Source organism: Callospermophilus lateralis, chromosome 7 (genome assembly GCF_048772815.1).
Source record: "Callospermophilus lateralis isolate mCalLat2 chromosome 7, mCalLat2.hap1, whole genome shotgun sequence".
Taxonomy (NCBI): Eukaryota; Metazoa; Chordata; class Mammalia; order Rodentia; family Sciuridae; genus Callospermophilus; species Callospermophilus lateralis.
The window spans coordinates 117,668,726-117,688,877 of NC_135311.1; the positions used below are offsets into that span (position 1 = coordinate 117,668,726).

The 20,152-nt window shown below is 51.0% G+C and overlaps 2 protein-coding genes across 5 annotated transcripts; both read left to right on the plus strand.

Annotated features, from left to right (window-relative positions):
- The first annotated feature begins 259 nt into the window (after nucleotides 1–259).
- Csf3r (colony stimulating factor 3 receptor) lies at nucleotides 260–10,569 on the plus strand. Of its 2 annotated transcripts, none has more exons than XM_076862954.1 (15): nucleotides 260–323; nucleotides 2,314–2,610; nucleotides 3,896–4,019; nucleotides 4,170–4,357; nucleotides 5,012–5,163; nucleotides 5,246–5,399; nucleotides 5,493–5,572; nucleotides 5,974–6,193; nucleotides 7,087–7,275; nucleotides 7,636–7,737; nucleotides 8,493–8,639; nucleotides 8,750–8,890; nucleotides 9,013–9,106; nucleotides 9,341–9,422; nucleotides 9,755–10,569. In XM_076862954.1, the coding sequence occupies exons 1-15, from the start codon at nucleotides 260–262 to the stop codon at nucleotides 10,313–10,315; spliced, it is 2,595 nt and encodes an 864-aa protein (XP_076719069.1). In that variant the 3' UTR covers nucleotides 10,316–10,569. The 2 variants fall into 2 exon arrangements, with proteins under 2 accessions (XP_076719069.1, XP_076719070.1); XM_076862955.1 differs by having other exon boundaries at nucleotides 9,836–10,569.
- Nucleotides 10,570–12,400: 1,831 nt separating this feature from the next.
- Nucleotides 12,401–19,542, plus strand: Mrps15 (mitochondrial ribosomal protein S15). Of its 3 annotated transcripts, XM_076860737.1 has the most exons (8): nucleotides 12,405–12,651; nucleotides 12,943–12,984; nucleotides 14,005–14,080; nucleotides 15,002–15,050; nucleotides 15,510–15,594; nucleotides 17,444–17,502; nucleotides 18,939–19,130; nucleotides 19,370–19,542. In XM_076860737.1, the coding sequence occupies exons 1-8, from the start codon at nucleotides 12,522–12,524 to the stop codon at nucleotides 19,520–19,522; spliced, it is 786 nt and encodes a 261-aa protein (XP_076716852.1). In that variant the 5' UTR covers nucleotides 12,405–12,521; the 3' UTR covers nucleotides 19,523–19,542. The 3 variants fall into 3 exon arrangements, with proteins under 3 accessions (XP_076716853.1, XP_076716854.1, XP_076716852.1); XM_076860738.1 differs by lacking the exon at nucleotides 12,943–12,984 and having other exon boundaries at nucleotides 12,401–12,651; XM_076860739.1 differs by lacking the exon at nucleotides 14,005–14,080 and having other exon boundaries at nucleotides 12,402–12,651.
- Nucleotides 19,543–20,152: the final 610 nt, after the last annotated feature.

Sequence of the window (20,152 nt, forward strand, 5' to 3'; positions counted from 1 at the left end):
CTGCCTGTTCCTGGAAGGCAGGTATGATGACTATAGTGGTCACAGAGTCATTTTCTATGGGCCAGCACAGGGCAAAGCCCTTGTCTTAATTTCGTGTCTTCTTCTCAAAGCCCTGTGCAGAATAGGCTGCTGTTAACTTCATTTTGCAAAGAAACTGAGGTTCAGATAGGTCAAGTAAGTTGGCTAAGCCAGCTCTGACTCCAAATCCTTCACCTTGACCACCCCCCCTTTGCCTCCAGGTGAGCACCAAGTTGGCGCTATGGCAGGGCTGGAAGCCTGCACCCTGACCAAAGCTGCCCTGATCATCCTGCTGCTGCCCGGAAGTGAGTGTGGTAGGGAGGTGGGGGGTGGGCAATGAGGCGGGAGGATTATAGGAGCCATAGGTGGGGTAGCTGTGCACCCACCTGCAGGCCTCACCCACCAAGAGGAATGGTGAGAGGGCCTGGGGGGTCATCCCAGGAAAGGTGGGGGTCCTACAGGTCTTATCTATACATCTCTACCAGGCTGTCAGACAAAACCTCTGGGTCTTTTGTAAGCTGCAAGGGGATCCAGAAGGAGCCACAGGAGACAGGTTTCATCCTAAAATGAGAAAGCCCAGGGAGAGTCCTCCAACCCCAGAAGCTCTGTCTTGAGAGGTAAAGAGCTTCCCATCTCTGAGGGTATGCAAGCTGAGGCCAGGATTGACAGGGGTCAGCAAACTTTGAGAGTAATATTTAGACTTTTCAGGCCATATACAGTCTCTGACATTCTTATGTGGTTTTTATTTTATTTGCTTTTATCCATTTAAAAATATAAAAAGGTTTCTTAGCCAGCAGGCCATACAAAAATAGCTCAGGTGGTGTCGGGTAGTGTTTTGAAGCACATAACTTCTTAGAGTCCCTTCCAGCCTGAAATCTGAGTCTGCGGAACAGTTAAAGCCCCACGTTGAGAATCGTGAACTTGCTCTGTCACCTTGGGCAAACAGCTCCTCCTCTCAAGGCCTCAGCATCCCCATCAGCAAAATGGGCCTCAGAACACCTGAGAGAGGAGAGAGGCATCGTGGGCCAGGTGTGTGTCCACTCCTGATTCAATAAATAGTCCCCACAGGCCTACTCTATGCCCAGAATGTAGCAATAAGCAAAACGGTCGAGGTCTCCGGCCTCACAGGACTTGAGAGTCTAAGTGGGTGGGGCGCAGTGGCTCATGCCTGTAATCCCAGCAGCTCGGGATCCTGAGGCAGGAGGATCTTGAATTTAAAGCCAACCTCAGCAACTCAGCAAGGACCTAAGCAACTTAGTGAGACCCTGTCTTTAATTAAAATATAAAAAAGGGCTGGGGATTTAGCTCAGTGGTTAAGCACCCCTGGGTTTAATCCCCAGTACAAAAAAAAAAAAAAAAAAAAAAAAAATATATATATATATATATATATATATATATATATATATATCCCCCACATGGCTGCAGCCAAGATGATGGTCTGAGTTGGAATGGAGCAAATGAGGCAGGGGTTCAGGTCTCAGGGCTGGGAGAAGGATCCAGGTCTTTATCCTAATACTATCAGCAAGCACCTACATGCCAGGTACTGGCACAAGACCCCAGGGGCAGCAGGGTTGAGGGTTAGGCTGTGCCCAGGTGCCTTACGTGTGTGACCACATCTGTTTCTTCCAGTGACACTAAGGTAGGGACCATTTTTATCACCCTTTTATGGTTGTGAAAGGTGAGGCACAGAAAGACCTCAGTGACACCCGCAAGAGTCCCATCATTAGCAAGCAACAGACCCGGGATCTGAACCTGAGCGGTCTCGTTCCAACGTCCAGGCTCTGCCCCGCCACGCCATGCTGTCTTCCACACTGGCGTTCCTTTCGAGGGCTGTGACAGAGGAGGCTCACACAATCAGATTTGCCTCTTGAGGAGACTGTGGTGGCTGCAGGGTTCTCATCACTCTAAACATTACTTTTATCACGCTGGGGGGGGGTGGGGGGGGACTCTGGTGGAGAGCTGGGCTGGCTTGCAAGGACTGATTGTGCACGCCTCTTCCCTGCTCTGAATTCAGGGAGGACTCAGTGGTGGTCTGACATCAGTCGTGATGAGAGCATTCACACCATGGGAAGCAGCACGTGCTACAACTCAGGGTCTATAGAGTCGCTGACCATCACTGACCAGCACCACTGTTAGCCTCAAACAGTGCCCATACCCACCCCCGCCTCCAGGTCCCATGTCTTAAGGGACGAGGCAGGGAGATGAGAGCCCTGAACCCAGGCGTGCCCAAGGCCTAGACCCAGCGCAGGTCTGCCAGGCAGAGGAGTCCTTCATGGCCCACTCTCTTCCACCCAGGCTGGGAGGAGTGTGGGCACATCAGCCTCTCGGCCCCCATTGTCCGCCTGGGGGACCCCATCACAGCCTCCTGCGTTATCAGCCAGAACTGCAGCTTCCTGGACCCAGAACCACAGATTCTCTGGAAATTGGGAGCGCAGCAGCAGCCTGGGGGCAGGCAGCAGCGCCTGCCTGATGGAACCCAGAAGTCCACCATCACCCTGGCCCACCTCAACCACAGTCAGGCCTTCCTCTCCTGCTGCCTGCGCTGGGGCAACAGCCTGCAAGTCCTGGACCAAGCTGAGCTGCGGGCAGGCCGTAAGTCCTGCAGCCATCTGGCTGCTCTCCTGCAGTGCTCTCCTGCCAGCCCCACTAGGAGCTCTTGCTGGATAAGCACTCCATGGGTCTGATCCCAGGGAACTGTCCCTGTCAGTGGTAATACTATTTCGCCCCATTTTGCAGATAAGGAAATTGACATCTGGGAAGAATAAGTGACTTTCCAAAGGTCACACGCTAATAAGGTTGGAATGAGATTTATATCAGGCAGTGTGGCACTCAAGCAGGGTGGCAACCACTACTTCTCTATGTGTCTGTTGAATAAGCCTCAGACTAGGAGGCGGGTCCAAAGAGGGCAGCCTCACCCACTAGGCTTGTGCCCAGCTTCTCCCCCATCCAAGTCTTAGCCTTCTTTCCAAATTGAGCAGGATGGAGTCAAGCTGAGGCATAAGGAGAAAACAAGGACCAAGGTTCTTATTTAAGAATCAGTAACAGCAGTTGGGCACAGTGGCTTACACCTATAATCCCAGAGGCTTGGGAGCTGAGGCTAGAGGAATGAGAGAGTTTAAGGCCAGCCTTAGCAACTTAACAAGGGCCTAAGTAACTTAGCGAGACCCTGTCTCAAAATAAAAATTGAAAATGGAGGGCTGGGGTTGTGGTTCAGTGGTGGAACACTTGCCTAGCAGGCATGAGGCACTGAGTTCAATCTTTTTTAAATATATTTTTAGTTGTCAATGAGTTTATTTATGTATTTATATGCGGTGCTGAGAATTGAACCCAGTCCCTCACACATGCAAGGCAAGGGGATGTGACTCAGTGGCTAAGTGCCCCTGGGTTCAATCCCTGGTACCAAAAAAAGAAAAAAAAGAATCAGTAATATCAAGTAACAGGTATGTAGGTGGTTAGCACTTGCTACGTGCAGGACTGTTCTGAGTACTCCGGGTATGGAAGGCATTCAGTCATCCCGATGACCAACAGCCCAGCTTTATGGATAAGGAAACGGAGGCCTAGGGCAGCTAAGTAACATCAGAATCATGTGGCTAATGAATGGCAGCGCCAGAATGAAACCCAGATGCTACACGGCCACAGGAAAGGGGCCTGGGGGTGGGGGAGGGTTAGATGCCAGGACCACAGGCTGGTGGGGCTTGGGATGCTTGGCCCTGTATATGCCTGCAACTGGCTTCCCCCAGAGATGCCTCTCCGTGGTCACACTGCAGTGGAGACCGGGGAATGGACAAGGTGACCCCAGAGGGACTCACGCAGGCAAGAAACAAAGCAAGCAGAAGCTTTCTGAGTGGTCCCACCCAAAGCCCTCCATTCTTCCCAGACCCTCCTGCCGTGCCTTCCAACCTGTCCTGCTTCATGAACCTCACAACCAACAGTCTCACCTGCCAGTGGGAGCCAGGACCGGACACCCACCTGCCCACCAACTTCACCCTAAAGAGCTTCAAGTGAGCAGGGGCCCTGGCCCAGCCCCTTCCTCTGATCCTGGGTGGAGCCTGAGTGGGGCCATGGGGCTGGAGGTCCAGAGGCAGAGGTGGGAGGAGCAGGGGGCATCGTCTCCCTTCTCTGCTTGGCACCCAAGCCTGGCCTGTTGGCAGGAGCCGGAGCAACTGTCAGACCCAGGAGGACTCCATTCCGGACTGCGTGCCTGAGGACGGGCAGAGCTCCTGCTCCATCCCCCGCAAACACCTGCTCTTGTACCAGAATATGGTCATCCAAGTGCAGGCAGAGAATGCGCTGGGGACCAGCCTGTCCCCAAAGCTGTGCCTTGATCCCATGGATGTTGGTGGGTGATACTGGGTGCAGGGGAGGAGAGAAGTCCCCAAAATGGGCAGACCCAGAGATGCACAGAGAGGGAAACACAGACCTGGGGACAGACGAGGAGACCCCAGAAGATCCAGATAGAGAGGCAGAAAAGAGGGACCACAAGGGTACAGCTGGAGACAGGCATGAGGACACAGGCCAGGAAACACATTCATCCTTTCTTTCTTTCAGCTAATTTCTTGAAGTGCCTACTGTGTGCTAGGCACTGTTTGAGGTCCTAGGGATACAGCAGTGAATAAAACATCAAAAATTTCACCCTCAGAATGTTACATTCTGGTGGGCCAAATAAATAAAACAGAAGGTCAGATGACCAAGAAGGTGACAACTAAGTAGATCCTTAGAGGAACCAAGGGAGCAAGCCACTGCATAATTTGAGAGGAAAGTATTCCAAGCGGAAGTGACAATCAGTGCAAAGGCCCTGGGACAGGAGTAGGAAACCACAGAAAAGTAATGTGGACAGAGTGAAAAGACAGAAAGAAACAAAGACAAAAACACAGAGACCACATGGATGGAGACCCAGGAAGGAAAATGGAACCTGGACAGGGAGACAGAGAGAGCTAAGGCAGAGCTCTCTAGGGTGAGACAGGGAGAGGTCTGAGAACCCCACTCCTTGCAGTGAAACTGGAGCCCCCTACACTGTGGGCCGTGGCCCCACGCCAGCCAGGCTGCCTGTGGCTACAATGGGAGCCATGGAAGCCGAGCCTGTTCATGGACCAGGAGTGTGAGCTGCGCCTCCGGCCACAGCGTGGAGAGGCCAACTGGACTCAGGTGAGGCGGGGGCACCCTCAGGGGCCTGCAGGGGGCTGAAGGGAGGATCCAGAGACCCAGGCTCAGACTCCCACACCCCCAGGTGGCCACACTGCCCTCCAGCATTCTCCAGCATGAACTCTGTGGGCTCCCTCCAGCCACAGCCTACGCCCTGCAGGTGCGCTGCATCCGCTCTCACCTGCCCGGCCACTGGAGCCGCTGGAGCCCCAGCTTGGAGCTGAGAACGGCTGAGCCAGGTAAGCGGGAGGTGAGGGGTCTGCAGCAGCCATCAGGACCCTCCCCAGGGCCCTCCCCGACTAGACCCCCTCCTCCTCTTGCTCCATCCACAGCCCCCATCGTCAGACTGGACACATGGTGGCGGCACAGGCAGCTGGACCCCAGGACAAAGGGCGTGCAGCTGTTCTGGAAGGTGAGTCCCTCTGAAGCCAACCCTCCAACCCAGGCAGACCCCTGCAGCTGGGGCTCAGGACTCCAACAGGCCGAGGAGGCTTGGGGCATTTACAGGTGACTTGCAGTTTGCATGTGCCTAAGAAGCCGAGTAGTGACCCTCAGCAATGCAGCAACGCAGGACGCCCCTGGGCCCCACAGGTTCACTCAATGAGTGGTTTAGGGCCTGGAATGGCCACTGGCTTCTCCCTTCCCTCCCTCCTAGAACCTGGCACAGGGACCCGGGGAGGAGGGAGGGAAGAAGCTAGAAGCCTGGCTCCCGCTGGGGCTCAGCTCCTGTGACCTGCCCCCCCACTAGAGGCTCTTCCCTGCTCACAACAAGCTGAATACCCCCTCTCTATTTTCCTCCTCTGCCTGCCACAGCCAACACCCCTGAAGGAATACAGTGGGCAGATCCAGGGGTACCTGCTCTCCTGGAGACCCTCTGGCCAGGCTGAGACAGCCCTGCCCCTCTGCAACACCACAGACCTTAACTGCACCTTCTGCCTGCCTTCAGAAGCCCAGGAGGTGACCCTTGTGGCCTACAACACGGCGGGGACCTCTCATCCCACTCTCATCCCAGTGGACTTCCTGGAGAGCAACGGTAAGGGGAGCTGGCAGCCAGAAGAACACAGTGGGGGTGGGGGTATAAATTTGAAGGCCAGACTTCCTGGGTTGAAATCTAGTCCTCGAAACTCACTAACAGTGTGACCCGGGCAAGTTACTCCCTTCCCTGGCCTCTGTCTACTCAAGAGCTTGCAAATGGGGACGAAACTGTGCCTTCTGAAGGTCCTGACAAAAAGTAACTGCACCATACAGGTTAGCTACTAATACCATCATCAGCCAGAATCAGGTTAAGCTGGTGGTGGTGTCGATACACACACACACACACACACACACACACACTGAGCTCTGCCTAGAAAGCTGAGTGATAAAGCCCTGAGCTTTTCCAACTACTACATGGTCCATGAGCTAACTGATCACCCACCACCCCCGCAGCATCCCTAAACATGGGCTCTCCTACTTCGGGATGCATAACCACAATATCAACAATAACAACTAAGGCTAGAGCTGTGTGACCTTCAATAAATCATTCAACCTCTCTCTGTCTCTCAATTTCCTCATTGATAAAATGGGGACAATAGTGGTACCTCCCTGGTGGGACAGAGGACTCGGTGAGTTAACCCACATCAAGGACTGTGCCTAGCACATACCAGGAACTCCACAGCGTTCAGGTCGTCATCCAGCACTGCTCACGCTCGTCACTGTGCTGTGCCTGTAGTGCATACCATCTCACTTAATCTGCATCAAGACCCTACAGGACGGGAAATTTCATCATCACTTCCACTTTACAGATGAGAAAACTGAGGCTCAGAGGTTGACCTGCCCAAGGTGTCCCAGCCAGTAGGCAGCAAAGCTAGGATTTGAACCCAGGCTTCGGGTTCCAATGCCTGTGTTCTTCTCACCTTCATTCCACCGTGTCCACTCTGTCTCCAGGCCCACCCCTTACCAGACTCCAAGCCACAGCCCGAGATCCTCACAGTCTCTGGGTGCACTGGGAGCCCCCCAGCCCTCGGCCTCAGGGCTATCTGATAGAGTGGGGCCTGGGTCCCCCCAGCCCCAGCAGCAGCAATAAGAGCTGGAAGATGGAATTTGACGAGAACATCACGGGGACCCTGCTGCAGGGTGAGACGGGCCTGAGAGGTGGGGCAGCTGGGGACTGATGGACAGGAGCAAGGGCAGCATCAACTGCCCTCGAGGCAGAGTCCCCAGCCTTGCTTGGTCCCTCCTCCTTCTCACCTCACATCCTCACATCCAGAAGTTCTTCCTGCAGTCCAACCTGGTCCCCTCTCTACAGTCCTGACCCGCCACCCTGCTAGCGTTCTCCTGCACTTTTTCTCCCTAACCCCATCCAATGATCTAAGGAAGGGAGTGTGACATTGAGCCCTGAGGCCAGGTTAGCCATGGCAACAGTCCAGGTTAGATCCTGGTCCTCAGCAGAGGTCAGTCCCAACCAGAGCGCCTGCCCCCATTTTCTCTCTACAGAGAACATCAGGCCCTTTCAGCTCTATGAGATCACTGTGACGCCCCTATACCAAGGCACCGGGGGACCCTCCAAGCAAATCTACGCCTACTCCCAAGAGATGGGTTTGTCAGCCTTCAGGCCCCTCCCCCAAACCCCCTCCTCCCTCCTCCAGGGCCTGCGTGGGCCCCAGCAATCACAAATATGAGGGAACATGTCCTGCCTCGCCCGACTCCTGGCCCTGGAGAGGGTCACTCCCAGTCCTAAGATGACCCTCGGTTTACACCAGACCCCTGAAATCAGGTGGTGGGCTAATAGAAAGTGGGACGGAATTGGCAGATTTCAGAGATGAAGTCTCATAAAATTGATCAATGGCCCTGACAGAAATCAGGTGCCACATCTGATAGATTCAGAGAGTGAGTGGCAGAGATCAGACAGTGAGTCAGACAAAAGTAGACCTGGAAGAAGTCGGGGTGGGGGAGTAGGTTTAAAGTCAAAGAGAACTGGGCTCAAGTCCTGGCTCTGCTCCCTATTAGCAGTCCATGTAATTGATAAAATCCCTGCAAAGCCAGGCGCAGTGGCACACACCTGTAATCCCAGCAACTCAGGAGGCTGAAGCAGGAGGATCCCAAGTTCCAAGTCAGCCTGGGCAATTTAATGAGACCCTGTCTCAAAATAAAAATTAAAAAGGACTGGGGGTATAGCTCAGTGGTAGAGCACCCTGGGCTCATCAGTACTGGGGGTGAGGGGAGGAGGATGTCCCCTTGGACTCTCTTTTCTCAGCCATCCACAGTATGTCCCAGTTCCTGGGTTCAGGGACCCACAGAAGTCCAATCAGTTTCTTTGCCCTGAACCCCTCCCCTGTACTCTCTTCCCACAGCCCCCTCCCGTGCCCCAAGGCTCCATCTAAAGCACATTGGCAAGACCTGGGCACAGCTGGAGTGGGTACCTGAGCCCCCTGAGTTGGGGAAGAGCCCACTCACCCACTACACCATCTTCTGGACCAATCTCCAGGACCAGTCCTCCTGTGAGTCTATCCTCAGCCTCCCACAGTCCCAGAAGGCCCAGGAGGGGGTGCTTGGCAGTCACAGAGGCAGCCTCAGCACCCCAGCTAAGCTGGCATGTGCCCCATCCCAGCCACCATCCTGAATGCCTCCTCCCGTGGCTTTGTCCTCCATGACCTGAAACCCGCAAGTCTGTACCACGTCCACCTCATGGCTGCCAGCCAGGCTGGGACCACCAACAGTACAGGCCTCACCCTGATGACCTTGGCCTTAGGTAAGGGGAAAGGGGGACTGGGCAGTGGAAGGGTGCCTGGTCCTGCCTGGGGACCTGAGCCTGAGGAAGGAAACCCACCCTCCTCACGTGTCCTCACCTCCCTGGCTTTCCCCTCTCCCCAGGGGAGTCAGAGCTGTACATCTTCCTAGGCCTGTCTGGCCTCCTGGTTTTGTCCATCTGCCTCTGTAGAACTGCCTGGGTCTACTGCAGCCCCAGGTGAGTCCTCTGGGAGGAGCGACACCCAGCTACCCCTACCCACAGGGCACTGCAGGCCAGGGTGGGTCAGTCTAAGGCCCAGCCTGCCTAGACCTTGGGGCCCATGTCTGGGAAGCCTGACCCTCCACCTCCTCCTCTCTGCACTAAGGGGCAGCTGCTGGGGTGAGCGGGACAAAGGATGGAAAGCTGGGAAGGCATGCCTGACCCCCGCCTTTACATGCCCCCCTTCTCCAGCAGGAAGAATTCCCTCTGGCCAAGCGTGCCAGACCCAGCCCACAGCAGCCTGGGCTCCTGGGTGCCCACCATCATGGCAGAGGTGAGGAACTGGAGGAGAGGGGACAGGGGCTGGAGATGCGGGCCCAGGCTCAATCTCAGGAAAGGGATTCCTTCCCTAGGATGAGCGCACAGGCCTCCCCGTCACTTGAAACAAGATTCCTTCCCTGTGGAGTGAAGCCACCCTGAGTTTGAGTCCCAACTTGGCCCATTTCAAGGATTCAGCCAGTCACCTCACTGTGAGATGAGAATATCCACAGTGCCAAGTCTGAGCAGCACACTGCTGCTCCTGTCAGACAGGTGTCAGGAATGTACAGGTGCCTTGCAAATATGATCCTGTGTGTTCCACCAGATAGCAGCAGGGATGTCCTACAGCTGCCCCAACTCAAGAAGGGACAGTGGCTGGGGCAGACACCTGACATGAACCGTATGCTCACTCCATGTCCTTGTGTCCAGGAGACCTTCCAGCTGCCCAGTCTTTGGGACCCTGGCATGCCAACCATCACCAAGATCACCGTGCTAGAAGAAGAGGAGAAGAAGCCAGGGCCCTGGGAGTCCGGTGACAGCTCAGAGACCTGTGGCCTCCCCACCCTGGTCCAGGCCTATGTGCTCCAGGGGGACCCAAGGGCAGTTTCCACACAGTCCCAGCCCCAGTCTGGCATCAGTGACCAGGTCCTTTATGGGCGGGTGCTGGGCAGCCCCACCAGTCCAGAGCCTGGGCACTACCTCCGCTGTGACTCCACCCAGCCTCTCTTGGGGGGCCTCACCCCAAGTCCTAAGTCCTACGAGAATCTTTGGTTCCAGACCAGCCCCCTAGGGACCCCAGTGCCCCCACCCCAAAGCCAGGAGAATGACTGTGTCTTTGGGCCACTGGTTGACTTCCCCCTCTTGCAGGGACTCCAGGTCCATGGGGTAGAAGAACTAGAGAGCTTTTAAGGCTCCCTGAGTCTCCCCACTGGGCCTGCCTCTTTAAGGGCCTGGACTATCCAGAGGAAGGGTCAATAAATCCATTCATCCCTAAAAACTACCTAGCCCCAGGAAAGGGCCCCCTGTCCCTCTCTTTCCCCCAAGTGACCATGTCCCAGGCCACCTGCATACTTTAAAAACCAGACAACACTCTGTTCCCCCCACCCTCTAGTTTTTTGTGCTTGTTTTCTGTAATAATCGTTGTTTAAATTTTTTTATTTTTATTTTGGGTTTTGTTATTGTTTTTGGAAACTCTTGAGTGTACTTGAGTCTGTTTCTTCTCAGGGCCCTAGCAGTCGATTACAATCTCCAAATCATCTTCCTCACTTTCCTCCCTTCCCTCCTTCCTTCTTTCCTTCAGCCAGCTCCTGTCTAGCATCTAGACCCTGTGCCAGAGCAGGAATTCATACATGGCTCAGCTCACTCGCTCTCTGAGGGCTCAAAACTGATCATTATGGAACAGCAGTAAGTCTTGTGTGCAGGGAGTCACAGAGCACTGTGGGACATGGCGAAGAGATCTTGGAAAAGACTAACCCCTATTGGGGATACATAATTGAAAACAAAATCTCCTGTCAACCCAGAAACCTTCCCTGCAAGGGCAAAAGAGCAAGAAAACAGTTTTATTATTGAATAAGAATGCAGGGCAGGCAATCCACTAAAGAGATTGCAAAGACAGAAAGAAATGTTACCATTCTATAAAGCCAAGTAGATACAACTCATGCACATACTTTTTAAAGATGAACAACAACTTGAAGGGAGAATTTATAGCTGGAGGAGGTGGTGCATTCCTATAATCCCAGTAGCTCAGGAGTCTGGGACAGTAAGATAGCGAGTTCAAGGCCAGCCTCAGCAAAAAGCCAGGCGCTAAGCAACTCAGTGAGACCCTGTCTCTAATAAAATACAAAATAGAACTGGGGATATGGCTCAGTGGTCAAGTGCCCCTGAGTTCAATCCCCAGAACCCCCAAAAAAGGAGAGATAAATAGTGTTCAAGTAAGAGGAGGACTTGATAGCTCCATTTGTCACACAGAGTTTCATCCTAAATTCATCTGGTAAATGGGTTAGCTACCTGGGTTTGCTAATTTGCCTCTGTGCAAAGTAAAAATAAACTTCTTTCTTTATCACAGAAAGGTTTGCAGATGGGAGACAGGCATCCGCAGGAAGTTAGGGTCCTACTCTCCCAAAGAAACCAGGAGAGAGATAAGGCACTAATATCCTTCAGGATTACATATCCCAGGTGTACATTCCTGGGAAATACATTCCTGGGTTGTAAAACTGGTAAGAGGTTTACTTACCTTACAAAAAGATTTCCATGCATCTCAAAAGGAATAGAGAAAGAATTCACAATTACAAGTTTTCTTAAAAAAAAAAAAAATGCTCGAAGAAAAGTGAGGGGAGAAGAGTCTTTTCGCACCGGTGAAAAATTAAACTTTAATTCTTATTTTTAATTTACATTTGCCCTTACACCCCTCATTTCACAAATATTATCATAGTTAACAGTTATTGAATGTTTATTACTTAATCGAGTGTTCTGCAAACAACTGCCAGGATTAATCCTCTCAACAACCTAAAAGAGAGATGCTGTTACTTACTACCGTTCCCATTTAATGGACAAGTACCTGGCCCAGAGAGGTTAAGTGACTTGCTCACAGAGTCACATAGTAACTGGCCGACTTAGGATTCCCGGACTTCCAAAACCGGCGATCTTAGTCACCAGGCTACAAGGCTGCATGAAACGACCCTGTGCCCCATTGATTCTGACAGGGTCTCATCGCGGACCTTCTGGGAGGGAGGGCAGAAGGAGAAGACGAAGAAGGTTACGGCAATTCCTCCTGAAAGCCCCGAAATGACCGGAGCACGAGGCCAGGGACGTAGGGATTAAGGTAGCATGCACGTCCAAGAAAAAGTAGCACTTTCGAGTTTATACAGCACCGCACAGCACCAACCCCAGGGCCACGCCCCCAACCTGGTCCGCCGCTGACCAACTCCACCTAGCGATCCGCGAACTCACCAAGTCCTGCCCGCCAATCCATTCTCTCGGTCCTCGTCTGCTCAGGCCGAGCAACTGCCTCGATTGGTCGAACCTGAGCCATCATGGCGGCGCCCGTGTAGCCTTGTCCGTAACCGCGAAGGGGACAGTGGCTGCGGCGCGGGCCCGGTTGGGGTCGGAAGTCACCATGCTGAGGGCCGCATGGAGGGCCCTGAGTTCGGTTCGAACCCAGGCAATAACCCAGGCCCCAGCCTTTGGCCTGCTGGGGAGAGGGAACGCCAGGCTTCTCTCCGGCCAGTGGGGCCTGCAGCCTCCAAGTGAGGAGCCGAGAAATGGGACTGCGGGAGTCGGGAATGGGGGCCAGCAGGGATGGAGGATACCCGGGAACGCGATAGGGGAGAAGGCAGCGACAGGATGAGGGAGAATGGTGGCTGGCCAAGGAGTGAGACGAGGTCGGGGAGACTTGGGCAGGGGCTGGAGGAGAAAAGGGGCGACAGTTCGGCTCAGCGGCACACCGACCGTGGAGGAAGGGTAATGCGAAGGGCGCAGAAAGAATCAGGGCTGGGTAGTTTAAGGAAATGGGTCTCAGTATTCTCTATTCTGCGTAGGTCTCCTACAGGCGGCTCGTGGATATGCCGTCCAAAACCCAGGTAGGTGAACTTGGGGCAGGAGAGGCCGCCTGGAAGGCTTGGGGTGGCCAAAGGGACCGAGATAGCAAGTTAGAGCTATTTGATGGGTGGGCAAAGGGGTCAGAAGACTAAGTCAACAATATGTAAATCCCTAAGCCAGAAGCCTTCATGAGGGTCGGGGAAGAAGGTATGAACAAGAGATTTCAAAGGGTGAATGCCTGAAAATGAGCTAGCCAGCAAGGGTGCAAGGCTGACACCACCCAGGCCTTCCTAGAATATAGCACTTTATGTCTCCCTTTGCATAACCATTACTAGGTAACTAAGTTGTTTGGGACAAGTTACTTTCTTTGAGTTTCATTTCTAAAATGAATGTAAAAGTATCCATTGGAGAGCTTTATTGTTAGGATTCTATGATAACACAAACTTAGCACTGTGCTTAATAAATAATAGTATATATTAGAACTTACTGCTACTAGTGTTGTTTGCATAGCAGCAGAGCAGAGTCTGACTAGAGAGGACAAGTAGATCTACCCCAGGTGTATCCCTCACCTCCAAGGGACAGCAGGGATGCAAACACCAAAGCTCAGCTTTTCCTGTGCTCTATACTTGATACTTATGTTTCAGCTGTCCTAAAGCTGTCCTTCCTCAACCCCCTTATTTAATTCTTGAATCAGCCAGCAAATGTTTGTTGAAAGCTTATTCTGCACTGGGCTATGGAGCAGACTTGGGGGGGGGGGGTGTACAAAGGGCATCAAACTCAATCCTGTCCATTGGAGAGCCCAACCTAGTGGGGAATCTGATAACAGTAGAACCCAGGCAGGTATTTGAGAGGTGCAGGCACAGGTATGAGGTCTTGCAAAGACCATCTCTTTGCAGAATGAAATATCAAACGAAGTGCCTACAGGGTTTGCAAAGGAAAAACTAAGCCCAGAGATATCCAATGCTGTGTCTGAGACCCTGGATATCTCTCATAGGGTTGGGGAATATGTGAGGAGAAGCAGTCAGAGTTGACTTGGTGTTTTCCATCCCTATATTTGACAGTCCAGCCCAAGCAAGACAATGATCCACCCCCTTCCACGCTGCTCAAAGACTACCAGAACATCCCTGGAATTGAGAAGTAAGCAGGAAGAAACCCACTTGAGGAGGCAGGGAAAATTGGTGGGAGTGGGGAAAGAGACTTGACCTACTGTATCTTAGGCTTGATTATACAATGAATAAGAGAGATATAAAGACCCAGGTATAGTCAGGGTGAATGGGCAGCAGGGACAGATAGGACTCTTGGAGCTCAACTACTTGCTTCGCCCCCCACCCCCCAGTACTCTTGAGAGAAGACCTACTACTAGATAGCAAGGAGCTAACATGCTTTGTGGGTCTTTGTAGAAATTTCCATCTCTTGATCCTCACAAAAGCCCTGTGAGAGAAGAAACCATGTCCCCTGTCATGTATCTCCTAAGAGGCAGAGCTGGGGTTTGAATCCAGTGCCGATAGACACTCAGGTCCTCCTCAGTGGAAGCAGTGCTTCCACTCAAGGCATCCTACAGTCTCACTCAATGTGCAGTTTTGTTTTGAAGTGTCTCAAAGACATATTGACCCATGTCGTAGCTGAAAATGAAAATCCTCCCTTTGCCCTTCCTATGATAAGACTAGAACACTCAAGCCAACAGCTGTAATTTTCTGTAATTATATCACTCCATGTTCTCAGCCCAGCAAGCCAGAGCCATGCAGACTTTATGCCTTGGAAAATGGCTCCCCACCTCCAGAGATCCTTATTTGTTGTAGAAGGAATTTTCAATGATCCTTGTTTTGTGTTTTTTTTTAATTATTTTTTAGTTGTAGATTGACACAATACCTTTACTTTATTTACTTTTATGTGGTGCTGAGGATCGAATCCAGGGCCTCACACGTGCTTAGGCAAGTGCTCTACCATGAGCCACATCCCCAGCCCCTCATCCTTGCTTTTTAAACTAAAGTGAAAACAGCATTTCTTCCACTCCCCCTCCTCCCACACTTGTCATTCATTGCTCTGGTTTTTCCACAGGGTTGATGCTGTTGTGAAGAGACTTTTGTCTTTGGAAATGGCCAACCAGGTGAGTGTCTGTGCCTTGGCCTCTCTAGGGCTCCCTCCTACCCTGGTTAGCACTCCACAATCCATGTTTCTCCAGTCACAGCATGCATCCCAGCTTCACTGTGTCTATATGTCAGTACCCCCAGACTGAACACCTCGAAGAAAAGGATAGTTTTGTTCCCCATTGTCCCCCTAACACCTGACAGACAGTGGATACTCGATAAAGACCTGTGCACAATTGAGTGAGCAAACTGTGGACATTCATCTGACAAGCCATTTCTGTATAAGTGGCTTTAGCCTTGGGCTCATCATATGTGGATAGCCATGTTGTTTGACCAAGGTCTTCATGAGCCCTGTGCAGTCCAGCCCTGAGTTTTCTGGGCCTAGTTGCTATAACGGGAGGTATGGCCTTGCAGGCAAAAGGGCTAGTTCTTAGGGCGTGACAGACTGCACAGATTTTCTTAATCTTTGTCTTCAACAGAAAGAGAAGCTAAAAATCAAGCAAGAACAGTTGATGAAAAAAGTTGTGGAAAACCCTGAGGACACCAGATCCCTGGAAGCTCGAAGTTGGTCAGAGGGCTCTTGGGGAGTGGGGGTGCAGGGGTGTCTGATAGCTGGTACCTGATCTAGGGCTCAAGTACACTTTGTCTTGTGAAAAGGAGATATAAGGATCTAGGACAGTGAAAACTGGACTCTGGATCCCAAGCTGTGTTTTCTGGAGTCAGCACCCAGGTCCTGCCTTGTAATTCTCTGTGAACTTGGGCAAGTCCTCTCCAGAGCCTCCGTTTCCTCTTCTGAATGAGCAGGAAGTTGCGGGTTAGGGCACAGTACTGCTGCCTAACTCGTGGCAGGATTGAGAAGCTAGAACACATAAACACACCTTGGAAACTAAAGTTCAACTCTCTGATAAGAAAAGTAAGACAAAGAAACTAAACAAAACAAAACAAGAAAAGGGGGCTGGGGATATAGCTCAGTTGGTAGAGTGCTTCCCTCGCATCCACAAGACCCTGAGTTCAATTCCCAGCACCACCAAAAAAAAAAGGAAAAGACACATCTACAGAGCCCTTATGTTCCACAGAGACACTATGAGCACTCCCAAGGGCATAATGTTCCTACTGAGGTTTCCAGCTGGAATTGGCAATAGTCCCCATTAGATGTTCTTGAAAAGCCCCGCCACCTCCCCCTGCTTTTGGTGGTGTTGATCTTCATCCACCACTAGGAGCAATGAGGTAGATTGGTGAACCTGGGGGGGGGGGGGGGTCTTTGTGTTTCCTCCCCCTTGCCTTTGGACTATATTATGGCCTCTACTTCCTTCTCGCCACCCCTGCCTCCACTCTGTTCTTCTCCCTGGCCAGAGATTAAATCTGGTGAATTCTTCTTAGCAAATAGCCAAGGCTAGACCCCAAGGAGGGGGTCTAGAGGCCCAACTCCTGGTCCTTTCTAGCCCCTTTTGAAAAGGTGAGTTTCCAATTCCCTTCAGCCTCCCTGAACCCCTGACTGGCCTGGGGACATCTCATCCACCTAAGGGCTGCTTATCTTACCCTGCCCGTTTCTGTCTGATCACTGCTGAAATCTCCCAGGTTGGCAGGAACAGATGGGCTGTTTGTCAAGACATCAGTGAGGTGGTAACTAGAGTCCTCTTTAACCACAAGCATCAGTGCTATATCACTCATTTTTCTGAAGGTCAGGCATGTTTTGCATAGTGTCTGCTCTGGAGATCCCTCAGTCTCTTTCTGCTCTGTAGCTAAGGTGGTATGCAGGGCCGTGTGGTCAGAGCCAAGGTTCCCACTGCCCTCCCTGCAGTACACGCAGAATTCTGTGTGTGTCCTGGGAAAATGCCCACTTGAGTGACAGCTTCTCTGTGGAACCAACTTCCGCTTTTCCCCACCTTACAGGTGAGAATCAAGTAAGGTGCCTGAAGGGGATATAGTCCAGGGCCTTGGGAGACAAGTGAGAGCTGACAGTCCTCGAAACTCAGTAGTGAAAGCACAGAAATAAGGATGGCAGCTGGAAGAGTTCAGGCAAGGAATAGATCCAGACACTCTTGGGATCCCATCAGCTGCATTGGCTGGACCTTGAGTACAGTATCAAATCATTAGCCATGAGAGAATGATGTGCTAGTTTCTGAATTTAACGAGAACGCTCTGAAGTTTTACCATTAAGAATGCTGTTTACTATGGTTTTTAGATGATACCTTTATAAAATTAAGGAATTTCCCTTCTATGGAATTTTCTTTCTAGAGGAAAGACAATGTAAAGTCTTTTGAGATCTTGTAATTTAAAGTGCTTTGGGATTATAAAGAGCAGTACAAGAGCATTGGTGATTGTTACTCCTTCATTTCTCAAAACATAATGCAGGCCTGGGCCCTTCCTTCCTCCTTGCCCAGCTCTCATCCTCTGTGGTTTGTGGTTTCAGTTGTTGCCTTAACCATCAAGATCCGCAATTATGAAGAACACATGCAGAAACATCGAAAGGTAAATCCTGAGCATCATTCACAGTTAAACAGCAGCAGCTGGGGGAAAGGAATCTGGGAGGTGAGGGGCTCTGGGTCCTATGAAGCCAGTGGCTGTGACATGATAGTGCCCTCATCAGCGTCAGTGGGAAAAACACTTCCCTCCAGCCTCCAAAGGGAAAATGGGAACCTTACAGAGCTAGACCAACTCACTAGTGGTTAAGAACGCTAAGTTTAGTTGGGGTTGTGGCTCAGTGGTCGAGTGCTTGCCTAGCACATATGAAGCATTCCTTTTGATCCTTGACACCACATAAAAATAAAACAAAATAAAGGTACTGTGCCCATCTACTACTAAAAAAAAATAAAGTTTAGAGCATGGTCACTGGGTCTGGCACACAGTGGGTGCTGAATAAATATTTGTGGAGTGCATGAATGGAGTCAGATTGCCCTGTTCAAATCTCAGCTCTGCCACTTCCATTTAACTAGCTGTGTGACTTTGGGGAAGTTACAGGTCTGAGCCTTGGTCTCTTATCTGTAAGTTGGGGAATATGAAAGTACCTGTTCACAGCATTGCCTGGGCTACCTGAAATAATAATAGCAGCCAGCATGATGGATAGGAAGTCTTGGGCCCTGTGCTATATGCTTTACCTGCATTTTCTCATTTTTAACCCTATAACTTGTTCTTTCCCATTTTACAGAGGGATAGTCTAGTCATGGAGAGATTACATTTTTCCTCAAGGCACACTACTAGGGAAGTAATGGTCAAGACTTGAAACAAACGAGTCAGCATTGCTGCAGATCCCACATGCTTGACCATTATGCCCTATCAGCACAGTGTCTAGCACAGAGCTGCTATAATTAGGCAAATTAGGCAGTTGTGATTTGTGTGTGTGTGTGTGTGTGTGTGTGTGAGAGAGAGAGAGAGAGTGTGTGTTGCTGGAGATCAAACCCAGGGCCTTGTGCATGTGAGGCAAACACTCTACCAACTGAGCCAAATCCCCAGCCCCAATTGTTATTATTTTTAATAAAATACACTGGCACTTTAGTGCTCTCTGGAGCTAGTTGCTCCTTGGAGATCACATTGGGTGTGGAATACGAGCCCCGCTGCAGAAGCCCCTCATAAAGCAGCCCCCAGCCATGGGCATGGATCTCCAGGAAGAGTACAAGGCCTTCCTTTGTCTCTACCCTAGCTAACAGTTTGCTAGCTGTGGAGAGACTAAGCAGGTGGTATAAGGGAAAGAATATAAGATTTGGAGTTAGCTCAGTAGACCCGGATTCAAGACACTACTTCAGCATCAACAGGTTTGAGGACCTTTTGTAAATCATAACATCTTTGAACCTTTATTTTCCCATCTGTAAAATGCAACCAACAATGACAGTGCCTTCTTCGGAACTGCACTAACATTTGTCACAACAATAACACTTAGAATACTAAAAGTAACACAGATTTTCCTGCAGGATAAAGCACACAAACGCTATCTACTGATGAGCATTGACCAGAGGAAAAAGATGCTTAAAAACCTTCGTAAGACCAACTATGATGTCTTTGAGAAGACATGCAGGGAACTAGGAATTGAGTACACCTTTCCCCCTCTCTATTACCGAACTGCTCACCGCCGCTTCCTGGCCAAGAGGGCTCTGTGCCTCCGGGTATGAATCAGAATTGCTCCTTTGGTCAGCCTCACTGGGACTTTGATAAAGGGTGCAGAAGGGAGAGATAAACCTGTCTTTGTTAGAAGCCTAGAACTGGCTTCAAGGAGGTCACAGGTCACCAACCCCATGGAGGAAGCCTGGGCTTACCACCTGGGGGAGATGGTTCCTACCTACCTCCAAGTCATAGGTTTTGCATATGATTACAAAGTCTCTTCCTGCCTCCTTCCAACCCGCAGGTTTTCCAGGAGGCAAAAAAGCTGAAGAAACAAAAAAGGATATTAAAAGCTAAAGCTAAAGCTGCAGCTGCAGCAGCTCCAAAACAAGATGACCAGGAGAACCCAGAGAGCTCTTCCAAAGCCTGTGCAAATGTACTCAAAGAAAACCAATAAAGTCTGTTAAAATTATTTAATTTTGCCTTGAGTGATAGAAGACTCCATTCTTTTTGGCCCAAGAAAGAAGGGGTGGGGGGTATTTTCTCATTGAGCTCTAGGATCTCAAGGGTGTCTGAGTTCCTGCCCACCACCTCCTGAGAACACAGGCATACAGACCTGTCATCCAGGAGCATGTGTATCAGGGCAGGCAAGGCTGAGCACAGGGCAGCATGGTAGAAGAGTGGCTGGCTGGATGGGAAGGCCAGCTGTAGGAGTCCTAAAGGATGAGTAGGAGTTCACTAGACAGAGAGGGAGGGACAGCATCCAGGCAGAAGATGCAAAGACAAGTCTAGAAGTGCATGTTGTGTTCAGGGAGCAGTGGAAGGCAAGCTAGGCTGAGAAACCTTCATGCTGTCCTCAAGGGAGTGGAGAGGAGGTTAAAGTCAAAACCAAAAGAGTGATGCTAACAGCAGGCCTCTGTTTTTAGTAATTAAGCAGCAGCTATGAGGAAGGTAGATGGGAAGGGAGAGATAAGAGAAATTCATTATTTGGGGGATAGGGTTTTTGGTGTTCACATTGAAAATCTGATTTAAAAAACAAAAAACTACTAGTCCTAGTAGTTTGCACGCCTGTAATCCCAGCTACTTG

Excerpts from the sequence above, each read along its gene's own strand:
- Csf3r (XM_076862954.1), top strand. The coding sequence starts at position 260 with ATGGCAGGGCTGGAAGCCTGCACCCTGACCAAAGCTGCCCTGATCATC. Across the intron at positions 4,358-5,011 it reads CCTTGATCCCATGGATGTTG|TGAAACTGGAGCCCCCTACA; the intron begins GTGGGTGATACT and ends CACTCCTTGCAG. Across the intron at positions 8,891-9,012 it reads CCTGATGACCTTGGCCTTAG|GGGAGTCAGAGCTGTACATC; the intron begins GTAAGGGGAAAG and ends CCCTCTCCCCAG.
- Mrps15 (XM_076860737.1), top strand. The coding sequence starts at position 12,522 with ATGCTGAGGGCCGCATGGAGGGCCCTGAGTTCGGTTCGAACCCAGGCA. Across the intron at positions 12,652-12,942 it reads GTGGGGCCTGCAGCCTCCAA|GTCTCCTACAGGCGGCTCGT; the intron begins GTGAGGAGCCGA and ends TATTCTGCGTAG. Across the intron at positions 12,985-14,004 it reads ATATGCCGTCCAAAACCCAG|TCCAGCCCAAGCAAGACAAT; the intron begins GTAGGTGAACTT and ends TATATTTGACAG.